Source organism: Chroicocephalus ridibundus, chromosome 2 (assembly GCF_963924245.1).
Source record: "Chroicocephalus ridibundus chromosome 2, bChrRid1.1, whole genome shotgun sequence".
Lineage (NCBI taxonomy): Eukaryota > Metazoa > Chordata > Aves > Charadriiformes > Laridae > Chroicocephalus > Chroicocephalus ridibundus.
The window spans coordinates 164660026-164682099 of record NC_086285.1 but is presented as its reverse complement, the minus strand read 5'-3'; the positions used below and the strand labels follow the sequence as shown (position 1 = coordinate 164682099).

Here is a 22074-nt window from a genome sequence, read left to right as displayed (position 1 = left end):
TAAGAGAAGGGTCAGGAGGGAGGGAGGGATCCCTCTCAGGAGGGATCTGAGACCCCACCTGGAGTACTGTGTCCAGCTTTGGAGTCCTCAGCCTCAGTCCTCAGGATGTGGACCTGTTGGAGTGGGTCCAGAGGAGGCCACAAAGATTATCCAAGGGCTGGAACCCCTCTGCTGTGAGGACAGGCTGAGAGAGTTGGGGCTGTTCAGCCTGGAGACGAGAAGGCTCTGGGGAGAACTTATAGCCCCTTCCAGTACCTAAAGGGGCTACAGGAGAGATGGGGAGGGACTCTTGATCAGGGAGTGTAGTGATAGGATGAGGGGTAACAGTTTTAAACTGAAAGAGGGGAGATCTAGATTGGATATTAGGAAGAAATTCTTGACTGTGAGGGTGGTGAGACACTGGCCCGGGTTGCCCAGAGAAGCTGTGGCTGCCCCATCCCTGGAGGTGTTCAAGGCCAGGCTGGATGGTGCTTTGAGCAGCCTGGTGTGGTGGGAGGTGTCCTTGCCCATGGCAGGGTGTCGGAACTGGATGATCTTTAAGGTCCCTTCCAACCCAAACCATTCTGTGATTCTATGACCTCATTGCAGTATTCCAGTACTTAAAGGGCAGCTACAAAGAGGACAGGGGCTCGCTCTTCACAAGGAGCCGCATGGAGAATGCAAGGGGCAACCATGAGCACCAGGGGCAACCAGTGGCACCATGAGAGGTTTCATTGCAGTATAAGAAAAAAAATTTTACAGTAAGAACAATCATTTACTGGAACAACCTCGCCAGGGACATGGTGGAGTCTGCGTTGTTTTCAAGATGCTACTGGACAGGATGCTGCTAACTGGACTAGCTCTAAGGAGTTGTCATCCAGTGACAGGTTAGAGAAACAAATTGCAGGATGTTGTTTTTCTCTTGCAGGTAGATAGAACATCAGCACAACTAACATTTGACAGCAGAAAAAAAACCCCTCACAGGATAAAGCATATGCCTCTGATAAATAGGAAAACTAGTTTCTTTCCATGAATTCAATCTCCTATCCAGTCTAGTAACAGTACGTAATTGGTGTTTTCTGATTATAGGAGAGCTGCAGGGTAATAAGACTTACCTTTGCATCCAGTTGTAAGGAATAAATTGTAATGTGTAATGACAAAGCAAATGAGATTATAGCATTTCTATATAGTAAGGAATAATTAAAAAACAAAGAAAAAGCGATCCTCTTGAAAGCCTGTTTTAAAACAAACCTGTGAAAAAACTGGCTCAGTTCTTGGATAGTGAACTACAGCCTTTACAGGTGCAATTCCTAACTTGGTTAGTTATAACACTTAAATGAAAATTAACCGGATGGCAAAGATGCTGTGCTTCAGGTGTTAACTATTTTGCAGCCACTTTATAGGCACTAAACTTCTATAAATTTGTGAGGTCAGGAAAGATGTTTGTGAATGCTACACTAATAGCCTGCAGAATGCCTGCTGCAGTCTTCCCAGAATTAATTATTTGGAGTATCTGTGTGGGTTTTTTCCTTTGGATTTGTTTGTTTTTTCCTTTGGATTTGTTTGTTTTTTCCTTTGGATTTGTTTGTTTTTTCCTTTGGATTTGTTTTGTCTTTTTTTTAAATCCCTGGGTGGTAGCACATAACTACAGAATCACAGAATGGTTCAGGTTGGAAGGGACCTTAAAGATCACCCAGTTCCAACCCCCCTGCCATGGGCAGGGACGCGTCCCACCAGACCAGGCTGCTCCAAGCCCCATCCAGCCTGGCCTTGGACACCTCCAGGGATGGGGCAGCCACAGCTTCTCTGGGCAACCTGGGCCAGGGCCTCACCACCTTCAGAAGAGCTGAGGGAAAGTATTTATGCTGCGGGAAAACACAATTTTGCTATCTTTGCGATGATGAAAAAACCAGTTTCCTGCAACCGCAGAAAATATTTGAGTAACTTTGTGGACAATCATTAAGGAAAAAGTTAGGTAGCAGTGTTAAAAACTCACTCAGATATGACAAAAATAAGACTTTCTAAGAATCCATTGCCTCTCTGATAGTTGTTCTTATTATTAGTGAGCGCTCATGTCTACCTATATGCCATGACCCTGTCTTTTCTGATCTTAAAAATTTAGTTTCCATAGGTGTATGAACATTGGTATTTTATGTATTTGAGGAGTAGCTTTGATAGTTGTGGGTTTTTTTAAGCTTTTCTAACTTTAGTACATGATCAAGTGCTCCTGCACGTTTTGGCTCTGCTGCCATATTTTTTTATTGTGCTAACTTTTTAAAAATTACATAAATGGAAAAAAAAAAGGGGGGGAAAAGAAAAGGTGGAGCAGCTTTATTTTTGCTAGAGTAGGTAACCTTCATCTGACACCTCATGTTCTTTCTGAATGATAGCTTTTGGGGATTCGGATAAACTGGTTTAAAATTGTTCTGTATTTTCTTTTTGTGCATGGTGTTCTTTCCAGCTGCATTGATTCATGACAGTTTTCAGCTTGGTGCAATTGCCTTTTTACAACTCCTGTTACAGGGATCGGTCTTTTATATGGATGGGCAGTATTTTTGCATTGGTCATCATCTTGTGTTGTCAGTTCTGAGGGAGATAGAAACTTTGGCTTCAAAAACTGTCTGAAACTTTCTAAAATGATTTGCTGGTCTGTCTGCCTGTGTGTCTGCATGTCCTAAACTGTTAAGATTTGAACGATCAGACAAGGTCGTGGTGCTTCCTGAAAACTCTAGGGTCTCATATCCCGATATCCAAAATTAGAAGTGATTTTTTGAAAACAAACTATTATTTTTGGTAATTATATTAGGACTTAAGTGACTAAAAGATATTTTGAAGCTTCATTTATAAGACCTAACTATGTCTGTAAAAATTTGGCTAGCATCTTCACAGGACTTTCCAAGTGTAAGTATCTGAAGTTAAATGCACAGAATCCACTGATTGATACTTTCAGTTTTGAAGAACGAGTCGCAGAAATGCACCAAAGGACAGAAACGGCTATTTTTGCATGAAGTTTGCCATTTTAAACGCCTTTGCAAAATGTGTTCGCGGCTTTAGAGTAATTTCAAATATTTTATATTGCTTTTGGTTGTGCGCGCCAGATATTGCGCACTAGGTGTCAGCATCGGTCCACCTTCAGAACTCAGTAGCGCTTGTTACTGGGATGTAGATGAACTAGTTGGTAGCTTCCAGAGTTTCTGCTGCAGTTTCATCTTGGCTGCCTGATTTATCACGGAATCACAGAGTGGTTTGGGTTGAAAGGGATCTTTAAAGGTCATCTGGTTCCAACCCCCCTGCCATGGGCAGGCACACCGCCCACTAGACCAGGCTGCTCCAAGCCACATCCAGTCCGGTCTTGAACACTTCCAAGGAAGGGGCATATTTCAAAGCAAGATTGTCATTCAGAGCAGAAGGGAAAGAATGGTCACTTGGGATTTGTGCCGATGTATTGATAAGCTAAAGAAGCACATGTTGGTAGTTACTGATCAAGTTTGTTTCAGCTTTAAGCCTGATGGGGCTTAACCTTTCACCAAATTCTTCCTCCCTGGTTGGCAGTCTGCATATGTCTAGTGTCAAGGAATGAAAATGTTGTGGCTTACAAGATCAGAGACGTATGAAAATTGAGACAGTAGTTTCTTTGCTTTCATAGCCTGAGATTTCCAGATTAATAATTAGATTTAATCTTAAAGGGATGAAAACATTTAAATTGGTAAATCAATAGATTTTGGAAGTGGTATATTTTTGCGTTCTTATTTTATTATGCACATGAATATCACATTAAATATCTCCATAAAATGTGGAGCTGTTTAGCTGTTATTGACTGTTCTGACTATTTGCTTGTTAGTACTACTGACAAATAAAGTTGCTAAAGAACTCTTTGCTGCTTTCCTTAGCCGTTGAACGTGAAGCAAGCTTAAGTTTTCGTGGCAGTAGAAGCTGTCATGACTGGCTATATGCAAAATCACTGGCCTTCTGTAGCGTTGGAGATATGTCTACTACGGTTTTTCTCCTCCTGTTATTATTTTTTTTAAACTCAGATATATGCTTTAAAATTTTAATTAAAGAAAATCTTTTTCCCTTTAAATTTCAGCTTTCAGAAGAAGAAAAAATCCAGCGTTACAGCATTCTTTCTGAGCTGTATGAACGCATTGGTTTTCACCGAAAGTCCGCTTTTTTCAAGCGTATCGCAGCGATGCAGTGCGCTGCACCCAGCATCCCAGAACCTGGGTGGAGGGCCTGCTACAAATTGCTTTTGGAAACTCTCCCTGGCTATAGCTTATCATTGGATCCTAAAGATTTCAGCAAAGGTAAGTGTCTCAGGGGAAGTATGGATTAGCATAATAAGTCACTCAGCTGGCTTTCTAGAACTAATTTCTTTGAGAGATTTCAAATTAAATCAAAATCATTTACCTATCTGAAGCTAATGGTGGCAGATAGAGCAGTTCTTTAACACTATACCTTCATTTTTTATCAGCGTTGCTTTCAGTAATTTCAAATTTCTGTGAGCGATTGCCGAATGTGTTGCTGTATTCCTCTGTTTGCAGCAAATAATTATGTTTTATTTATGACAGCTTCATTTCTACTCTTTTTTCAAAAATGTCGTTGTTTTTGATTATATACTTCTCAGTACAAAAAAGTTCATATTTTATTTTTGAGTATTTTTTCAATTAAAGTGCCTTCAACTTGTGTATCAGAAATTGTATTTCTTTTGGTATTTGTTGCTGTTTCATCTTATAATGAAAGATTCTTTTAGATATTTTTGTACATAGATGCACACATATGTATAATTATATGTACGGTCAAATATGTCACATTTTTCCACAAATTAGATCAGAGTTATGTTACCTGTAAGACTAGCATTTGGTTAAGACTTTTCAACAGTTTTTAGATGCTATATATTGTTTGAATTACTATTTTATTGCATCTATTAAAAACCAAGGGAGAACTAGTCCGTAAGAACACATGCCAATTCTTGTAGCTGTGAAATTCTGTTCACTTTCTGCAAGTTATGTGCTGCTTGCTGCCCTTCTTTAGGTAAGCTGTGCTTCAAAAGTTTTATCAATGTTATCTAAAGCTGTATATAAAGTAATAATTTTAAAAGTTGTCTTGATTTTGATATACCGTGCTGCATTTTTCCTCTAAAGGAAGAGACAGCTAATATGCAGCTTGGGAACTCCTTTGGAGTAAACCTTTCCATGTTGCCCCAAAACTTGTGTTCTTTTGTATGGTAGCATTCTTTGGGACCATTCCCTAAATGTTGTAGCTGCAGGAGAGGAGCATCAAGCAACGGGCTGAGCATGAATCAATAGAGAGGAGGTGAGGCTCACCAGTATGAAAACTCTGAACTGGTTTAAATGTGAATGAACTGCAGCCGCAATATTCTTTTTCCTTTTCTGAGGTCACATTGACTATCATTGGGATCCCAGTTCGATGTTGGCTTCTAAGTTCAGTTGTAAGTTTAGTTGTTCCCGTAAATGCCAGGTCCCTTAGCCATTGGATAGTGGAGCTATCTAGTCAATTCAATCAAGGGAGAATAAGAAAAAACTCATCTGACTAGCCAGTAGGTGATATTTTGCAAGCTCTGTTAGCTCCATTGACGAAACAGGCGTGTAGACAACCCACTATATGTGTGAATGGTTAGGTTAGGGTTTGTTTGTTTGTTTTCTAAACTGGTGTGGTTTTTAGCAGTCACTGAGAGGCAGAAAATGCAAAGACTAGAAGGAAAGATACAAAGAGGCTAGGAAGAGGGAATGTGCTGGAAAAAATATGCTGTGGCTTATGGTGGAAAAGGAGAAGACTGGGATGGGACTGTGTTGGGAGAAGAGGTTGTAGAAGTTTTGCAAGAAGTGACTATTAAAAGAAAAAAGGTTACATGGTTGGTATTTATCTTTCATTTTTTTTTTACCTTACCTTTATGTTGCACTGAAGTGCTTTCTTAGATTTTTACCCCTAAAATGGCTGTTTCGGAGAGCTATGAAAAGATCACTGTAAACTGTAAGAACTACTTAATAAGAACGACATTTCACACCTGAAAAATAATGGGACTCTTGTGTGCTAAATATAAGCTCTCAAGGTTTGGTTGCAGTAAATATGTCTAGAAAAGTTTGCCAAGTGCTGAAGGGTAATATTAGAAGGAAGGCTGTTTAGAAGTTTATGAAGTATTGCACATCATGGAATATCCGTTACTTAAAAATTATTGCTCTTGCTTACTACTAAAAGCAGGTTAAGTTTCATGAAGAGTACTGCATATTACATTTTGAAAAGAAAAGTTACATTACGATGGTCTATTTATTGTTACCACAGATATTTTGCAAATGTGAAATAATTTATAGTCCGAAACTTAGTTTTTAAAGACTGAAAATCAGGAAATGGGCCTTATGTTCTGTAGTTTTATTGCTTTTTACTGACTTTCAATGGCCAGCAAGGCATTTAGAGAAAATATCTTTTGCTTGATCTTTAAAAGAGAGTTAAGAAGTACTTGATTTGGATAGAAAATGAAGATTCTGTGTGAAATCTCATGTGAATTTCTTGTTCAGAGAATTTAAAAAAAAAATAAAACTGTAAAGGTTTTTGTGCATCATTTTATTTTTCTTCATGGGAAGTGTTAGCTTCGTTTTGTGAATAATCATGATAAATTTATTAGTTGATAAGCATATAAAACAGAAATTGCTTTTTCATTTAAATATTCAAGCAAACTTAAAGATCCTATTTTTCTTTTATTTTGAGCACAAGATTTGGATTTTGCAATTATTGGTTCCATTGGGTGATTTTTATAAGTGTCAGTGAATTACTGCCTAGTACATAAAGAAAACCAAAACCAGTTGGCTTGTGATGACTTCTAACTTTAAAAATATTAAACAACTGCTTACTTTATAGGAACTCATAGAGGATGGGCTGCAGTGCAGATGCGTTTGCTTCATGAACTGGTTTATGCTTCCAGAAGAATGGGCAATCCTGCTCTATGCGTCAGGCATCTGTCTTTCCTCCTCCAGACCATGCTGGATTTTCTTTCTGATCAAGGTATGATTTTTAAAAGAAAGAGATATTTGCACTTTCTTCTGTCCTACAGTCAAATAGCGTGACTTTGTTTTGAAATATATTTAATTTGAGGATTAATGGAGAGCACAGAAGTTAGGGAATTCTGTGTATGCATGAGGTAGCTTGTTGATGGTAATCAAGTATACAGTGCTATTAGTTTTAAATATAAGTGTTCTGATCTTGATGTGTAGTATCTCACATAAAGCTTCCTTTAATGTTTTTCCATCTATAGATTGACTGCCTCAAGCCTAATAATCTATTTCCTCTGTAAATATTAAGAATATGATCAGAAGGCTTAATTTGCATGTGCATTAAGAAAAGTATTATTTAAAAATACTAGCAGGTTTCATAAGTGCTATTAATCATAGAATTGTCTAGTTTGGAAGGGACCTTTAAAATCATTGAGTCCAACCATAAACCTAACACTGCCAAGTCCACCACTAAACCATGTCCCTCAGCACTACGTCTACCTGCCTTTTAAAGACCTCCAGGGGTGGTGACTTCACCACTCCCTGGGCAGCCTGTTCCAGTGCTTGACAACCCTTTTGGTTGATAACACTTTTGCTAATATTCCAATCTAAAACCCCCTTGGCTCAATTTGAGGCCATTCCCTCTTGTCCGGTCACCTGTTACTTGAGAGAAGAGACCGACCCCCACCTCTCTACACCCTCCTTTCAGGTAGTTGTAGAGAGCAAAAAGGTCTCCGCTCAGCTTCCTTTTCTGCAGACTAAACACCCCCAGCTCCCTCAGACACTCCTCACAAGACTTGTTCTCCAGACCCCTCACCAGCTCCATTGCCCTTCTCTGGACCCGCTCCAGCACCTCAGTGTCTGTCTTGTAGTGAGGGGCCCAAAACTGGACACAACACTTGAGGTGGGGCCTCACCAGTGCCGAGTACAGGAGGATGATCACTGCCCTAGTCCTGCTGGCCACACTGTTCCTGACACAGGCCAGGATGCTGTTGGCCTTCTTGGCCCCCTGGGCACACTGCTGGCTCATATTCAGCCGGCTGTCGACCAACACCCCCGGGTCCTTTTCCACCAGGCAGCTCTCCAGCCACTCTGCCCCAAGCCCGTAGCGTCCATGGGGTTGTTGTGCCCCAAGTGCAGGACCCGGCACTTGGCCTTGTTGAACCTCAGACCATTGGCCTTGGCCCATCGATCCAGCCTGTCCAGATCCCTCTGTAGAGCCTTTCTAACCTCAAGCAGATCAACACTCCCGCCTAAGTTGGTGTTGTCTGCAAATTTACTGAATGTGCACTCAATCCCCTCGTCCAGATGGCTGATCTGATAAAGATACTAAATAGAACTGGCCCAAACACTGAGCCCTGGGGACACCACTTGTGACTGGCCACCAACTGGATTTAACTCTGTTCACCGCCACTCTTTGGGCCTGGCCCTCCAGCCACTTTTTCACCCAGTGAAGCGTACTCCTGTCCAAGCCATGGGCAGCCAGTTTCTTCAGGAGAATGCTGTGGGAAATGGTGCCAAAGGCTTTACTAAAGTCCAGGTCAACAACATCCACAGCCTTTCCCTCATCCATGAGGAGATGAGGTTGAAAAGTCAATTCAGAAGAGCGTACAGTAGTTCAGACTGAATCTACCGTGAGTTTTCTGATGAAATATGTTTTCTGAGAGAACATTCATAGTGTGGATACAGAATTCATCAAAGGGAGTAGACACAATCGTTGTCTCTGAGACAATGAACTTGTAGAAGCTTAATGTAATGGAACTGAATTAAACAGTGTTTAACGAGGACAGTAGGCTTAAGTCTCTGTAAGTTTCTGAGGGTTCTTTCAAAAAATTTGTTTTAATTCAGCAATAAATTTCAGTGGGACTTATTAAATTTGTCAGTGGATGACAAAGGAATGGATGTGTCTGTGGATGGTTTTCAGAAATGGTAATGATGTGTGTGAGCAGCCTTTTGCAGGGGAGGGCCATGTGGCATTTACAAAAATCACCTGGAAAAACAAAAAGTGACAACTCTCATGTTTGCGTTTCTTAGGAAAAAATATTTCAAACAGGTTTGCTTATCACCTAGGTTAATGAGAATGAACTAGTGATGAAAGGCTTTAAAAACCGTTTTTGATTCACATTAAGCTAGGTAAAAAGTGCATTATTTTTTTTTTTTAGCTATTCCCTCGTTTATGATAGAGAGGATGAGAGTAAAATGATGCAGCAGTTTTTCTTTTCTCTTTTAGTTATGGTCAGACATCTCTCCTTGGTGACTCCTGCAGCAAAGAACTTTGCTGGCGAGCTTTAGATCTTTGCCTGCCAGTGAATTCCCTGTTTAGTGGCTCAAATCAGCAGTGGAGGAAGGAGAGGAGCTGAGAGGAGCTGATAAACTGGAATAAATTATCTTTCCATCTGTAGACCTTATTTGCTGTCAAAAAGTCCTTGGATTTTCCAGGACTTTTAATGAAACTTCATTGATTTATGTGTGGAAAGTTTGGCTGAAGACAAGGTTTTAAGCTCTTTTACTATGCATGTCCACGTATGATATTGCTAATCCCTAACCCTAAAAAGGTTTGAAATTTTAAAGAGAAGCCACTTTTGTGTTTCTTGTCTTCAGATGTTATATGTCTGAGTAAAGCTTCCAGTTTTGTTAGCCCTATGATAGCTGTGATGTTTAATGTCGTTGAAAAATCAAACTAGATGTTCTTCAATGTGTTGGAAAAGTATCTGAATCTTTTTCTCTCCCAAAGACACCCAAAATAGAACTTGCTGTTGTGTTTGAAGTCTTTTATTGCTAGCATGTTGCTCAGACGTGGTTAGTGGTGTTCCAGACTAGCTCGAGTGTGGATGCCAGTGCCAGAAATGTATTTCTGGCTTGTAATTTTTTTGTAATTCTTCTGAGATCGATATCGTGTGATGTTGTGCAGGGCTGCGTTTAGCATAGAAAATCACTTAAAATTTATAGTTCTTTTTAAAATATCAAAATATTAGGAAGAAAATAAGCCAACAAAACCCCTTCAAACTTGGATTGTAGTAATGGGCAAAAGTAAGTTTTGAATGCATAGGATTATGCTACTTTTTAAAATCTGTGAACTGTTACCCTCATATTATGAACTTTTAAAAAGTGTTGTAATTATTCTTCTCCTCTAATCTCATGACTGAAACTTCCAGGTTTTCTTAACCGATTAAAGTTTTAATTAGGAAACGGAAGTAATACAGTAGCACTGGAGTTCAAGACTGCTTAGTTCTTATTCTCTTTCTCTGCTGCTTAGAAAATTGCCAAGTTACTAGTTACCAGGTGGAGGAAAACTCACTCTTTTTAAAACTATATTTTTACCTGAATGCGTTTTTTCTTAAATCAAGTAAACTTCATATTTTTAAAGCTTGTAATTGATAACGTATGTTAAATCCTATACTTGTATTTAAAATTCACATAGTTTGCACATTATCTTTAAAAATAGAACAAATAGAAGTGTGAACTCTAAGCTGAAAGTAAGTTACGCGCTAAACATTTGGCACTGGAAATTGATCTTCTGACCCTTTTTGTCTTGGGATTAGCTTCCTCTAAGAATATTTTCTCATTCTAGTTTGTTGATCTAAGTCTGTTCCTTTGCTAGTTCAGTTGAATTTGAGATACTGGGACTTCAGAAAACAGAAAAAACTGATTTCTTCTTCACTTCAAGTAGACGTTCAGAAGGTGATTTTTAGTAGCTACAATGAAACACCTATTAATTAGAAAGTCTTGCTTCTATTCACAGGACACAAATGCGTAGTCAAAACTAGTTTGTGTTTAAAACAAAATTTTCTTATATTTTAATTGAACGACACTCTAATTTTAAAATACAACTTTAGTATATGTTTACTTGAATTGCAACTGTGCAGCCTAGCGAATCTGAATAGAAAGGTATCATCAAGCAAATGGGAGATGTCAGTCATTATTTTAACAACATGGAAGCTAAGAGTCTGATTTAAAATTAAGCTATTTAGGTTACATAAATATGTAAAATGCAGTCTTCTGCTTAGCAAAAAGAGGTACCAAATTCTGTATAAAAGCTCTCTAATCTTAAGCCATTATGTTTTAATGTTAACAAGCCCTTGAGAATCACTCTTTCTTTAAATAAGAATTAAAATGTGCAATTGCGAGGTTGCTTGGAATGAAATCTATCTCTTTTGCATAGTGCTTTTTGAGACAACACTGTGTGTACAGCTCACACTGAATTTGATTTGGCTAAGGTCAGATACTTGGAAAAAACCCCAGTATTTTATTGTGGGTCTTTATTGATAATATCTGTACTACTTAAAAGGACTGTGATTTGTATTGTGTGCAAATGATTTGGAATTAGCTCATCTATTAGGGCCTGTCTAAACACAGAGCTACTTGGAAACAGCTATTATCGAAAGTGAGTGTCCACACAGAAACCACTTCCAGAGAGCACGTCCGTCACCCCTGCAAGCTCACGTTCTTTCAGATGTTCAGCAGGTTTCCAGCTGTCGTGCCTGCTGTTTCGCTTTTGGGGGCAAGGATCTCAGTGCACTGAGGTGACCTTCTCTCGCCATTCATGGTGTTGGATGAAACTAGGAATGCTTCATTCCCTTATTTTGTGGGCAGGTTCAGTTCATTAAAGTTCCTTGAAGTTTGTCTGTTTTATTATTTGGGAAATAATACACGCTTTTCAGTGCTTCTCAGTATACCTCTGCCATTAAGATCTTCCTGTCCTACGACTGTTGTTATGCTTTAGCTCTTTTCAGCCTTCTAGTGAGATGACAGGCTTCACATTGGAGATCTCTACTGCTCCATCTGTTGTGTACTTAATTAACTTACTGACTCTATCATGATTCTGCCTTGCATTAAACATGCAGAAGTCATTTTTCATCGGTTAACCTGTGTTCTGAATGTCTTTATTCTTGAGGGGAGTGACAGCAGGTGATGGAGAGAACAACATCTAGAAGTACTTCCTGAAATGTCCTAGGGCGCCTTCCTGTCATTCCTGTCTGTGGTTGATTCTCAGATCATTGGACACCACTGTTAGTTCCAGCTGCATCAGTTGGTTCTGAAAGCAGTTTGGCAGGGGATTGAGCTTGTGGAGGCTAAAATGAAGATGCATGTTAGTCTTTTGACACCAGTTCTACCTGTTGGGCCTGGACAGTCAGCAGGCAAAGGTAACAAGATACATGACAACATTCCATAGTTTTTCTTCTCTCCATCATGGTTATTGATTTTGGATACAGCCTGCAGGATTGTCTGAGCTCTCTTGGCACCATTTCAGCGCATCTCTAGCCACCTGGATTGGCAGCTCAGGTACTGCTACAGCATTAGCATGACCTTTGGTGTCTCAGAACATCTGTTCTACCGCTCTTATCGTTCCCTAGATTAGCGTGAATACTCTCTTTAGAAACAGAACCATGTTGGCTAACAGTCTGAAGAATGACCATGTGTCCTCTCATGTATGTACACGTTTACCTTTCAACAGCAGAAAGACAGAGACTAATGGATATCATGCGATTCAAAGTCTTTCCATGGTGACCTTTGCCTTTAGTCTTTTCAGCAGCAGCAGCGACCAAAAATAAATAGGCTAAGTTCCACAGCCATGACCACGAAATGTCTGGCAGCTTGACAAATAAGATACATTTGTTCCAGTTTTGCTGATCTGGTTATCACGGCTTCTTTGCTCACCGAGTGTAAGATTTTGAACAATTTTAGCTTATTTATCTTTCTACTGATGTCATGAAGAAATTTGTTTTAGCCCTAGCAAACTAAAAATGATATCCTGGGCTTCATTATAAATACCGCTTTGCTAGAGGCATACCCTCCCCGGAGTGGATACTCATCACCCTGGCCACAGTCATTGATTCTGCTGAAAGACACGAAATCTTTAGTGAAAGACTTAACTTATTACGATGTTTCTCTTCAATCAGAGGACAGACAAGGTCCTGCATGTGATGAAGGACTTAAGGGGTTTCCTTGCTGTAGCTGGATATTTTATCTTCAGAAGCAAACCTTATCAACAGAGTTCATCAGTCTCCATTAGGCGGGATTTCTGTATGTGGATTTTGATTTTGATTTCAGTAAGCTGACTTTATATATCTCCATACAGGCATTGCACAGGAAACACCAGAGTGGCTGCAATCGTTACTTGGTCAGGAGTTGTTTTTATGGTTTATCTCAGATGGTGACCGCTTGCCATGGCTGCACTTGCTCAGTGGGATGATAAAAACATAGCTCTACCTAAGGAAAAGGTTTTTGTTCCTTTCAAAGATCCCAAGTTGAATTTTCAGAAATATCCCTAGTTGTCTAAATTTCATTGATGTGCTTCTGAGCTCCATCATGGCAGGATTCTATCCCTGCTTGGCACTTCAAAATCATGACACATTGGTCCATTCATGGAAACCTTAGAGGTTTGCAAGTTTGGCTCCAGGCTGTTTTCTCATGAAAACAATCTCCCCCCTTCCAGAAGATACTGATCTCTGTCTGCGCTGAGATCATCCTCCCTGATGAAGAATTTCTGCCAAAATTTCTGCTGAATGCTATATCAGTTCCCCTTATCCTCTAGATCAGTTGCGATGGACTTGTCAGTGTTGGCTGGGTAGACCACTTTGATGCCTTGACAGTTTAGAGTTGTTGGTAGCTGGAGGACCAGGGACTGAATGCCAATGATCTGAGATGCCTTTCAGAACCTTTTCATCTTCCTTTCAAGACCGCCGTGCGCAGGTGATGGCTGACACGTCATCTGCCGGGGTGAGGTCTGTGCCTTTCGCAAAGAAGTGATGAGTTTGATCTAAGAAAAAAAAAATCCCCAAACCTTGTTTATCTTTAGAAATTATGGTTAAGCCTGGACTGATCGTAATTTGATCATGTCAGACGTGGTGTCTGACAACTCAAAATCTGCCTTTCTATCTTATTACAGCTTGAAAGAGGAAACTATGCAGTATTTTACATTTTTATTTATAGAACAGATTGCATATGCATTCACTTGGTGATATTTAAATTTCAAATTGCTATGTAGAAGTACAGGATATAAGAAAGAATATTAAACTGGCCTCGTAAAAATTGACAGCTGGACCAAAAGTGAAGGCGTAAATGCCCTTAAGCGTAACCCTTCTGCCAAGCCTATATTGGCAGCAGTAAAGACCAGACTCAGTTTCTGAGGATCTTTACTTAAAACATTGTCTTGAATTGCTACCCAACCACCTGAGAAAATGAAATGGAGCTGCATGGGCCCTTGGTGAGTTATACTTCCCCACGCAGATTTGACTAGATGGCATTTCACTGGAGAAAGGGAGAAGAACAACCTATAAACCTATAAATAACTGCTGCCTCTCCAGAGCATGGAATAACATAAACCACCTCTTGTTTTGAGGGACTGCTGGAAGAACTTGTTCCTGTGTGTTCACCTGGCTCTATCCTGTTCTCTTGTTTATGTCTTGCTATGACTTTCTCTTTTTTTTCCCTGTTTAGGCTGCTGTAGCAAGAGTTCTTGAGAGCTTCAGCTCACTTTTTCTTCAGTTTGAGCTGGTTGCTCCCCTTTGTTTACGGTTCCTCCTGCCCATTCCCACAGTGCTCCTCTTTTTTTTTTTTTTTTTTTTCCTGCTTCATATTTAAGTACCAGGAAACAAGATTATAAGTATTAGAAATAAAATCTAGGATAAACAAATATGAATGTCAGATTTTAAAATAAGCAAACCACCTTGATAGCAGCATTGAACTTCTGAAAGGGGGTGCTGCATAAAAGTAGAGAAGCTAATTGGAAGAAATTAAAAGGAGTGGCGTGTTTGCTGATAGAGTGAAGGTTGTTTAAAGATGCCACAGTAGATTCCCAGTAAGTGTATTCTCCTCCATTAAAATGAATTAAAAAATAATGAAAAAAGCAAAGGTAGTTAAGCAGCAAAATAAACGCAATTGGGGAGGAAAAAAAAATTACTATATAAAAATGGATGTTGGTTTCAAACATAGAAGGTAGAAGGGAATGTGAACCCTGATAAGTTAAATGAGGCGGGGAGAGGAATGTAAATTCAGAAAAGATTTTTGAGGTGTATATTGACAAACTCATGAAATCTAATAACTTCTTCAAATATAAGCTGGGGAGGGACTCTTTGTTAGGGAGCGTGCTGATAGGATGAGGGGTAATGGCTTCAAACTGGAAGAGGGTAGATTTAGATTGGCGATGAGGAATAAATTTGTTACGATGAGGGTGGTGAGACACTGGCCCAGGTTGCCCAGAGAAGCTGTGGCTGCCCCATCCCTGGAGGTGTCCAAGGCCAGGCTGGATGGGGCTTGGAGCAGCCTGGTCTGGTGGGAGGTGTCCCTGCCCAGGGCAGGGGGGTTGGAACTGGATCATCTTTAAGGTTCCTTCTGACTCAAACCATTCTGTGATGAGAAGCAGGAAGCCTGCCAGAACTGAAACATAATTGAGGTATAAAGAGAGACACTTGGGGAAGATTAAGCTGTATCAGAAAACTTTGATGAAAGTTTTCATCTTAGGAAGGAAGATTCTGAGGCTTGTTCCTTCCTCTACGGAGAATAAATCTGTGGAATTCTTTCAAAGTATAATTAGAAATGGTTTATGGTGGGGAGTGATCTGAACTGTAAAATGAGTAGTAATAAATTTCAGGTAGCAGATAAGGTTCAAAGACGCTAAAAGAATTTTAAAGTTAAATAGTTGAACTACTAACAGTTGCAATTAATGGGTTTCTTAAATTATCTTCATTCTCATTTTAAAATTACAAATGGCAAATGTATCTCTGCATTTTTTTTTTAAGAGTTCAGAGAGGGATGGAAATTCTTCTAACTAAATGAGGTGGGTTTATCTTCAGTGTAGATGTCCGCAATGTAGTCACCCTAATGATCCTGGCCATGCCAGTGATTCATTTGCCACGATTCATCACTCCTTTTACACCTGTGTGGCTATCCCAGTACCAGCCAGGTGTCTGCACCTGACTGTAGTCATCGATGCTTCTCTTGAAATAAGGTAAACTGAATTCCATCCTCTGAACCCATCTGGAGTTCAGTAAATTTGGTATCTGTACCAGGTAAATGATAAGAAGCTAGAGTAAATAATAGTAGCCATATGGATAATTGTGAACTAATGGGAAGGAGGTAGAATATCTTTGAAGCGTGATTTCTTTCCGAGGAATGATGGAGCATTTAAATGAGTGTGATTTAGTTACTACAATATTCCGGAATTAAAAAAACCCCACAACCAAACCCTTTTTTGGTATGTTGATCCATTACTGATCAGAAGAGGTAGAAAGAAGCAGTAAGTGCATGAGTTTATGGTGTTGAGGAAAGATTGTCTTTTGCTTTTCAAAACAGTTGTAAGCTATTAGGAACCTGGCAAAAATGGCAATATCACAATTTGTTGCTGAGCCAGGGTTATTTAGAAGAGTTTCTAGAGTAGATTTGATTGTGATATTGTTTCTTGAGAGTGGAAAGTAAGAGATCCTGCATTGGAAGCCACCTGTTAAAAGCTCTGGTTACGCTGACCGCCACAGTAATCCCCTGAAGCGTGTGTAATGTAGGCTCCAGCTGCTTTGCTCTAAAGCTTCTCGCCTTCCGTGCTGCAATATTTGGTAATATAGACGTAGCCTGTCAGGAGTTCGCAATGTTTCATCGTCACAAGGCACGTTATTCCTGAACACTGCCTTTAAATTAGCATAGCATTTTCCCTAGGATCCTCTGTAGTGTGTAAATTAATTTTTAGAAAGGTAAAAGTTCCCTGAATATCAAGGGCTGAAAAGAATGGAGGTTTAATCGGACTGAACAGAGAATGTCATGCAAATTAAACCTTGATGTAAACTTCCGAGCTGAAATGAGGTTTACTTAACTGACGGTAATGAACTGGTTTTAATGCACTGCATTGTATTTTAGTTGACAAAGTACCTGCAAGTTGTATTTGCCTAGCCAATAAATTTCTCAAAAGGGAGCTGGTTTGGTTGGTCTTATAATATTAAAATGAACTGATTTCAGGATGGAGGCGGAAATCTTCAATATAATTACCAGGGAATATTTATAGCAGCACGGTAGGATCTTAGCCATTAATTGGAAATCTTTTTACAGCTTCAGCATGGTGCCGTACCTTATCTGTGTATGCATATAAAAAAAAAAGTGTGCATATATATAAAAAAATGTAATTGAACAGACTTGTCACCTCGTGTGAGTTCGATGTATAGCAGTGGCACAGTATAGTGTAAGAATGAATATAATAAAAAAAAACCCTTGAATGTAAATGCTTTCTGACATATTGTAATAAATGACTTCTGAGACTGCACAAGAAGTAGGAGGGAGCTTCTAGGAAGCCACTTAACTCTTCATATTCATCACGGTACCATGAATTTTGCAGATTTTCATCTAGCTCTGTGTTTTGTTCAGTTGTGTACTATAAAACTTCAGCGCTGGTACCTGCTGCAGTTGCTGGGAGTTGTTTATCTGCAACACTTTTTCCTGCTTTTTTAAAACCTTTTTTTTTTTTTTTTTAATTCAGAATGGTAACAGCAGGGTAAAACTGTCTGGGCTTGTTTTATTCTTTCAAGATCTCTCTCTGGAATCAGTGTTTTCTGGAGACAAGCTGGCTTATTAATTAACTTCACTCAAACTGCTTTATTAAAAAGGTGTAAGAAGGTCCTGAAATACGTGTCTTTTATACTATGTAGGAAGGGAAAATTGCGAAGAGGAAAACCGCAACGCCTTTATGTGTTTATCTTTTTCAAATAATGATCTGCTTATCCTCGTGTTCCTTGATCAACTCTGGCTCAGAGCTGATTCAGTGAATTTATTAATTTTGAACTGGAATAAATAAATGAAACTGAGTAGACTAGCAACAGTGATAGAAGATTTAAATTCATTTGCAGAGCACAAAAGATGAAGACTAACGGTTTTTTGAGTCTTATGATGTATGAAAGAAAAACACTGTCAAGTAAATGAAAACTGATCCAAATTGTCTAGCATGATAAACAAACCTGAAAGTCTTTGGCACACGATTTACCTTCGTTTAGACTTGCGTGTTGATGAGGTACAGACAAAAACTCCAGCTGACACCATATCCAAATTCTCAGGTAAAACAGAAGATCAGCCATTACAAGAAAATGGTGCATTTCTTTGTGACAGAAGTTTCCTATTCGTTTGTATAAAGTCATTCATGAACACAAATGAAGTTTCTGAGCTTTAGCTCAAAATTCCTGTCTTCGTGTTGTTACCTCTGATTTTTGAAGAAGCCTGATTTGATTCATTGAGGAAAAACTTACAGACATTCAAATGAAGACAAGTTGCAAGGTTTTTGTTCCAGAAAAAGGGATTACTTTGGGGAAGACATACTTTAATTGGCAATATGAAGACGTGAAAAATTTGTGTTTTATTTTTGGGAGCTAATATTTTTGTACTGAAGGAAGCTGTTTTAGGAGGTGCTATATTACTAAAATTCAAATAAATTTTACATGACACTTCGCAGACTCCATACCGCTGTCTTCAGCCTAAAGCCAAATGAAGGCACTGGAGTCAAGGCTGCTACTGAAAGTAGCACTTCATGTGTAAAAAGGAGTATCCCTGTTTAAAAGGGGGTGATCCGTGTACTTCGGTGAACTCCCCAAATGATGTCCGTTGAGTATGACTGGGTGCGCTAAGACGAGTAAGATCTAGGAGTGATACTGAAGAAACGTTTTTTTTTTTTTTTCAAAAGGATGGGAAAAATCAAGGGTACGTTAATAGAGCTGGCATTTTCATTGTAAGTTTTCAGACTGTTGTCTAGTTTTTTTTAAACAATTAAACTGTTCTCAAGCGCGAGTCTCCTCTCTGTATCACTAGTGGAGGCATTGAAACTTTGAATCATGAGAATCCTCTCTGGCCAAATTCCTGTGACTTTGTATCACGGTATATTGGGGGAAAATGTCCTACAGAAATTAGCGTGGTGTTTTTGCCTTCTTCTGTCTCTGTGCTTCTTCCACCCAAAATACAAAATCAGGTGTGTTTAACTGTTATACCATTGTATCTGTAAATTTTTACAAAGCCTGCTTTGCTCAGAAGCAGCTTTGCAGCGGCCTTTAACTTTTTTTTTTTTATTGTTATGGAAGTTATTTATGCTTAATTTGCTCCACTTTATGTTAAGGTAGGTCATCTGGTATGAATGAAAAAATCGTTAATATTGCTCGGTGGTTTACATACTGATTTTGCACAGACAAAATATATTTTTGTAGTATTCAAAGTGCACAGACATCTGAAGTTCTCAGACACAGTGGAGAACTAGATACTAAAATTTTAATGACATGTTTCTGACCCCTGACTTCAGCTATCTTAATCTTTTACGACATACTATCCAAAAATATTTTTGTGCTGGCTGTGAATTTCAAACTGGCTGTGACTTAAAACATACACATTTTATGTAATTATTAAAATCTTATAATAGCAGACCACGGCTTGTTTAGTTAGTCTCTTCCCATTCTCTGTCTCTGTAGTGGTCGTCTTAGAAGCAGAAAGCATTCTGCTTCTAACAGACAAAGCTTCTATTTTTATTTATGTTGAAAAGATGATCTTCTTCCAGCCCCCCTTTCTGCAAAATTAGTAGTAAAGCTGGTAATTTCTTTTTCGAAGATGAGCTATTACACAGCAAATAACTGAATCCTTTTGCTCTCGTTCTCTTCTTTGCGTGGATGGAGCCACTTTCTTTGGTGCTGTTCATGATGATCTGTTCATGAAAGTGGGTCTAGCTCTCTGGGTAGCATAGATTAATTATTTTTGTGTTGTTCCTGCTCTTTTTCATGTCAAACTGTGAATTTTATTAGTTTTAGTCTCCGCTGTATTTTAGAGATTTACTTTGCTTGAGTCCCCAAAGAAACAGGATTCATATAATATGCTGTCTGCCGGTGTCTTTCTGGTTTTCCCCGTAAGAATAGCTTTTGTCTATTGACAAAACACCGTGTGGAGACCAGATCAGCAACGTTAACTTTCATAACAGTTGTTTATACATAGAAAAGGTAGATGCTATCGGTGCCCTGAGGAGGCAAAGGGAAAAAAAAAACCAACCATCAGTTCTCGCTCACTTTGGTCATTTTGTCATGCAGTTGGCCAGGCAGCTCGCACGCGCTTCCTGACGGACTGGAGACCTAATGAGTGTAGGTAGGTGTCCGCAGTGTAGCTGATCAGGGCAGTATAAAAACATAGGTAAGTGCTGAGATTGATCGCAGGAGAGAATATTGGAATGAAATCCCAGCATTCCTTGCGTTGCTTTCAAAGCAGCTTGTTCAAGTATGAGATCTCTGAGCAGTTTGAAGTCGTGCTTACTTGCTCCATGTATTTTTCAGGAGAATATTAGAGATGCTGTTTGTTTACTAAAACTGTAGAAAATGCTGTCATCTTAATACCTCTCAGATTTAATGTAATGGAAAAACAGGTGAAGCTTGCCTGCAAATTAGAGGAGACCAGCTCTGTTCTGCTGAATTAAACAATTGAAATACTGAATTAGTGGATTGATCATGCCAGTCTTGCTAAGGCACTTCACTTGCAACATTAGCTCGCTCGTGGTGGTGAAGAGTGATGTACTGAGTGTACAAATAGGTTGCTTACTGTCCGTCTGCGTCTGTCCCACACTAGAGCTGAGGGTCTCCCTGAAAGGTCACCAAGACCTTTGCATACGTGCTATAATCTAGTGATAACTTCATGGTAGAAAGTTTGTAGCAGTTACTGTCTGTGAATACTCAATTTCTACTTCAGCTTTTGTTAGGGTGTAAATGTATTTTGTGGTCTTTTTGAAATTATTTTTTGGTTTCAGGAGTACACTGTGCCTTGATGGCAGGGTGATGCTGGAGATCTCCCTGGAAGCAGACACTTTTTTTTTTTCCTCTCTAGTTGTAAGAGGGCTCACTGACCAACTTTCTTCTTCTTTTTTGTGAAGGAAATATCTATGGTTTTGGGTGCAGAAACTACATCTTTTTCTGCTGTCAGGCTGACTTTTCTGTCTTGTTACATATTACTAGTAATTTATCAAGGGTATGTTTGACTTTCTGTTCCCGAGAGCTGGGTAGGCCAGCTGGCTGCCACTTCTCAGGGGTGACTGCTGCAGGAGATCTCCTCAGACTAATCCTTTGTGAACATTATTTGCTGTTTTCAAGGGGGAAGAAAAAGCTCAGCCAGCGCAAAGAACCTGGGGTACTAGGGTTTTTTGTGCAAACTTTGATTCAGGGCTTATCACCAGGGGGAAACTGAAGTCAGAAGGCTTTTAGCTGTTTGTTTTCCAGCTTCCCTTTTCAATATTTTTGCAAGTTGCATAAGGAAACAAAGTTGTTTGTCTTTCAGTGGAATCACAGAGTCCTAGAATTGTAGGGCTTGGAAGGGACCTTCGGAGGTGATCTAGTTCAACCCCCTGCCAAAGCAGGGTCAACCAGAGCAGGTTGCACAGGAACCGCATCCAAGTGGGTTTGGAAGATCTCCAGAGATGGAGACTCCACCACCTCTCTGGGCAGCCTGTGCCAGGGCTCTGCCACCCTCAAAGGAAAGGAAGTTTTTCCTCATGCTGAGATGGAATTTCCTGTGTTCCAGTTTGTGTCAACTGCCCCTTGTCCCATCGCTGGGCACCACTGAGAAGAGTCTGGCCCCATCCTCTTGACACCCGCCCTTTAGATATTGCTCAGCATTGATGAGATCCCCTCTCAGTCTTCTCTTCTCCAGGCTGAACAGCCCCACGTCTCTGAGCCTTTCCTCATCAGAGAGATGCTCCGGTCCCCTCACCATCTTTGTAGCCCTCCTCTGGACCTATTCCAGGGGTTCCCTGTCCTTCTTCAACTGGGGAGCCTAGAACTGGACACAGTACTCCAGCTGTGGCCTCACCAGGGCAGAGTAGAGGGGGGGGAACCTCCCTCAGCCTGCTGGCCATGCTCTTTTTAATGCACCCTGAGAGACCATTGGCCTTCCTGGCCACAAGGGCATGTTGTTGGCTCATGGTCAACTTGTCCAAAATTGGCAGGTCAGACATAAAATGTTCCCTTTATTCATTCTACCTTGCTGTAGGTTGTTCTGCAAGGGACACAATGACTTGAGCCGAACAAGATCAACCAATTGTTTGTCAGAGAACAAACATCGTATTTTTAATATTAGACTTTGTTTTTAATGGGTAGTGACTGTGACC

The 22074-nt window shown here is 39.8% G+C and overlaps 1 protein-coding gene across 3 annotated transcripts in view; it reads left to right on the top strand.

The window, feature by feature from the left end:
• Window positions 1–22074, top strand: part of TRAPPC9 (trafficking protein particle complex subunit 9) — a 538517-nt gene that overhangs the window by 24094 nt on the left and 492349 nt on the right. For all 3 annotated transcript variants that reach the window (XM_063327588.1, XM_063327590.1, XM_063327587.1), the window contains 2 exons: window positions 4067–4283; window positions 6853–6996. In XM_063327588.1, coding sequence (XP_063183658.1) covers window positions 4067–4283; window positions 6853–6996 — 361 coding nt within the window. The remainder of the gene's footprint in view (window positions 1–4066; window positions 4284–6852; window positions 6997–22074) is intronic.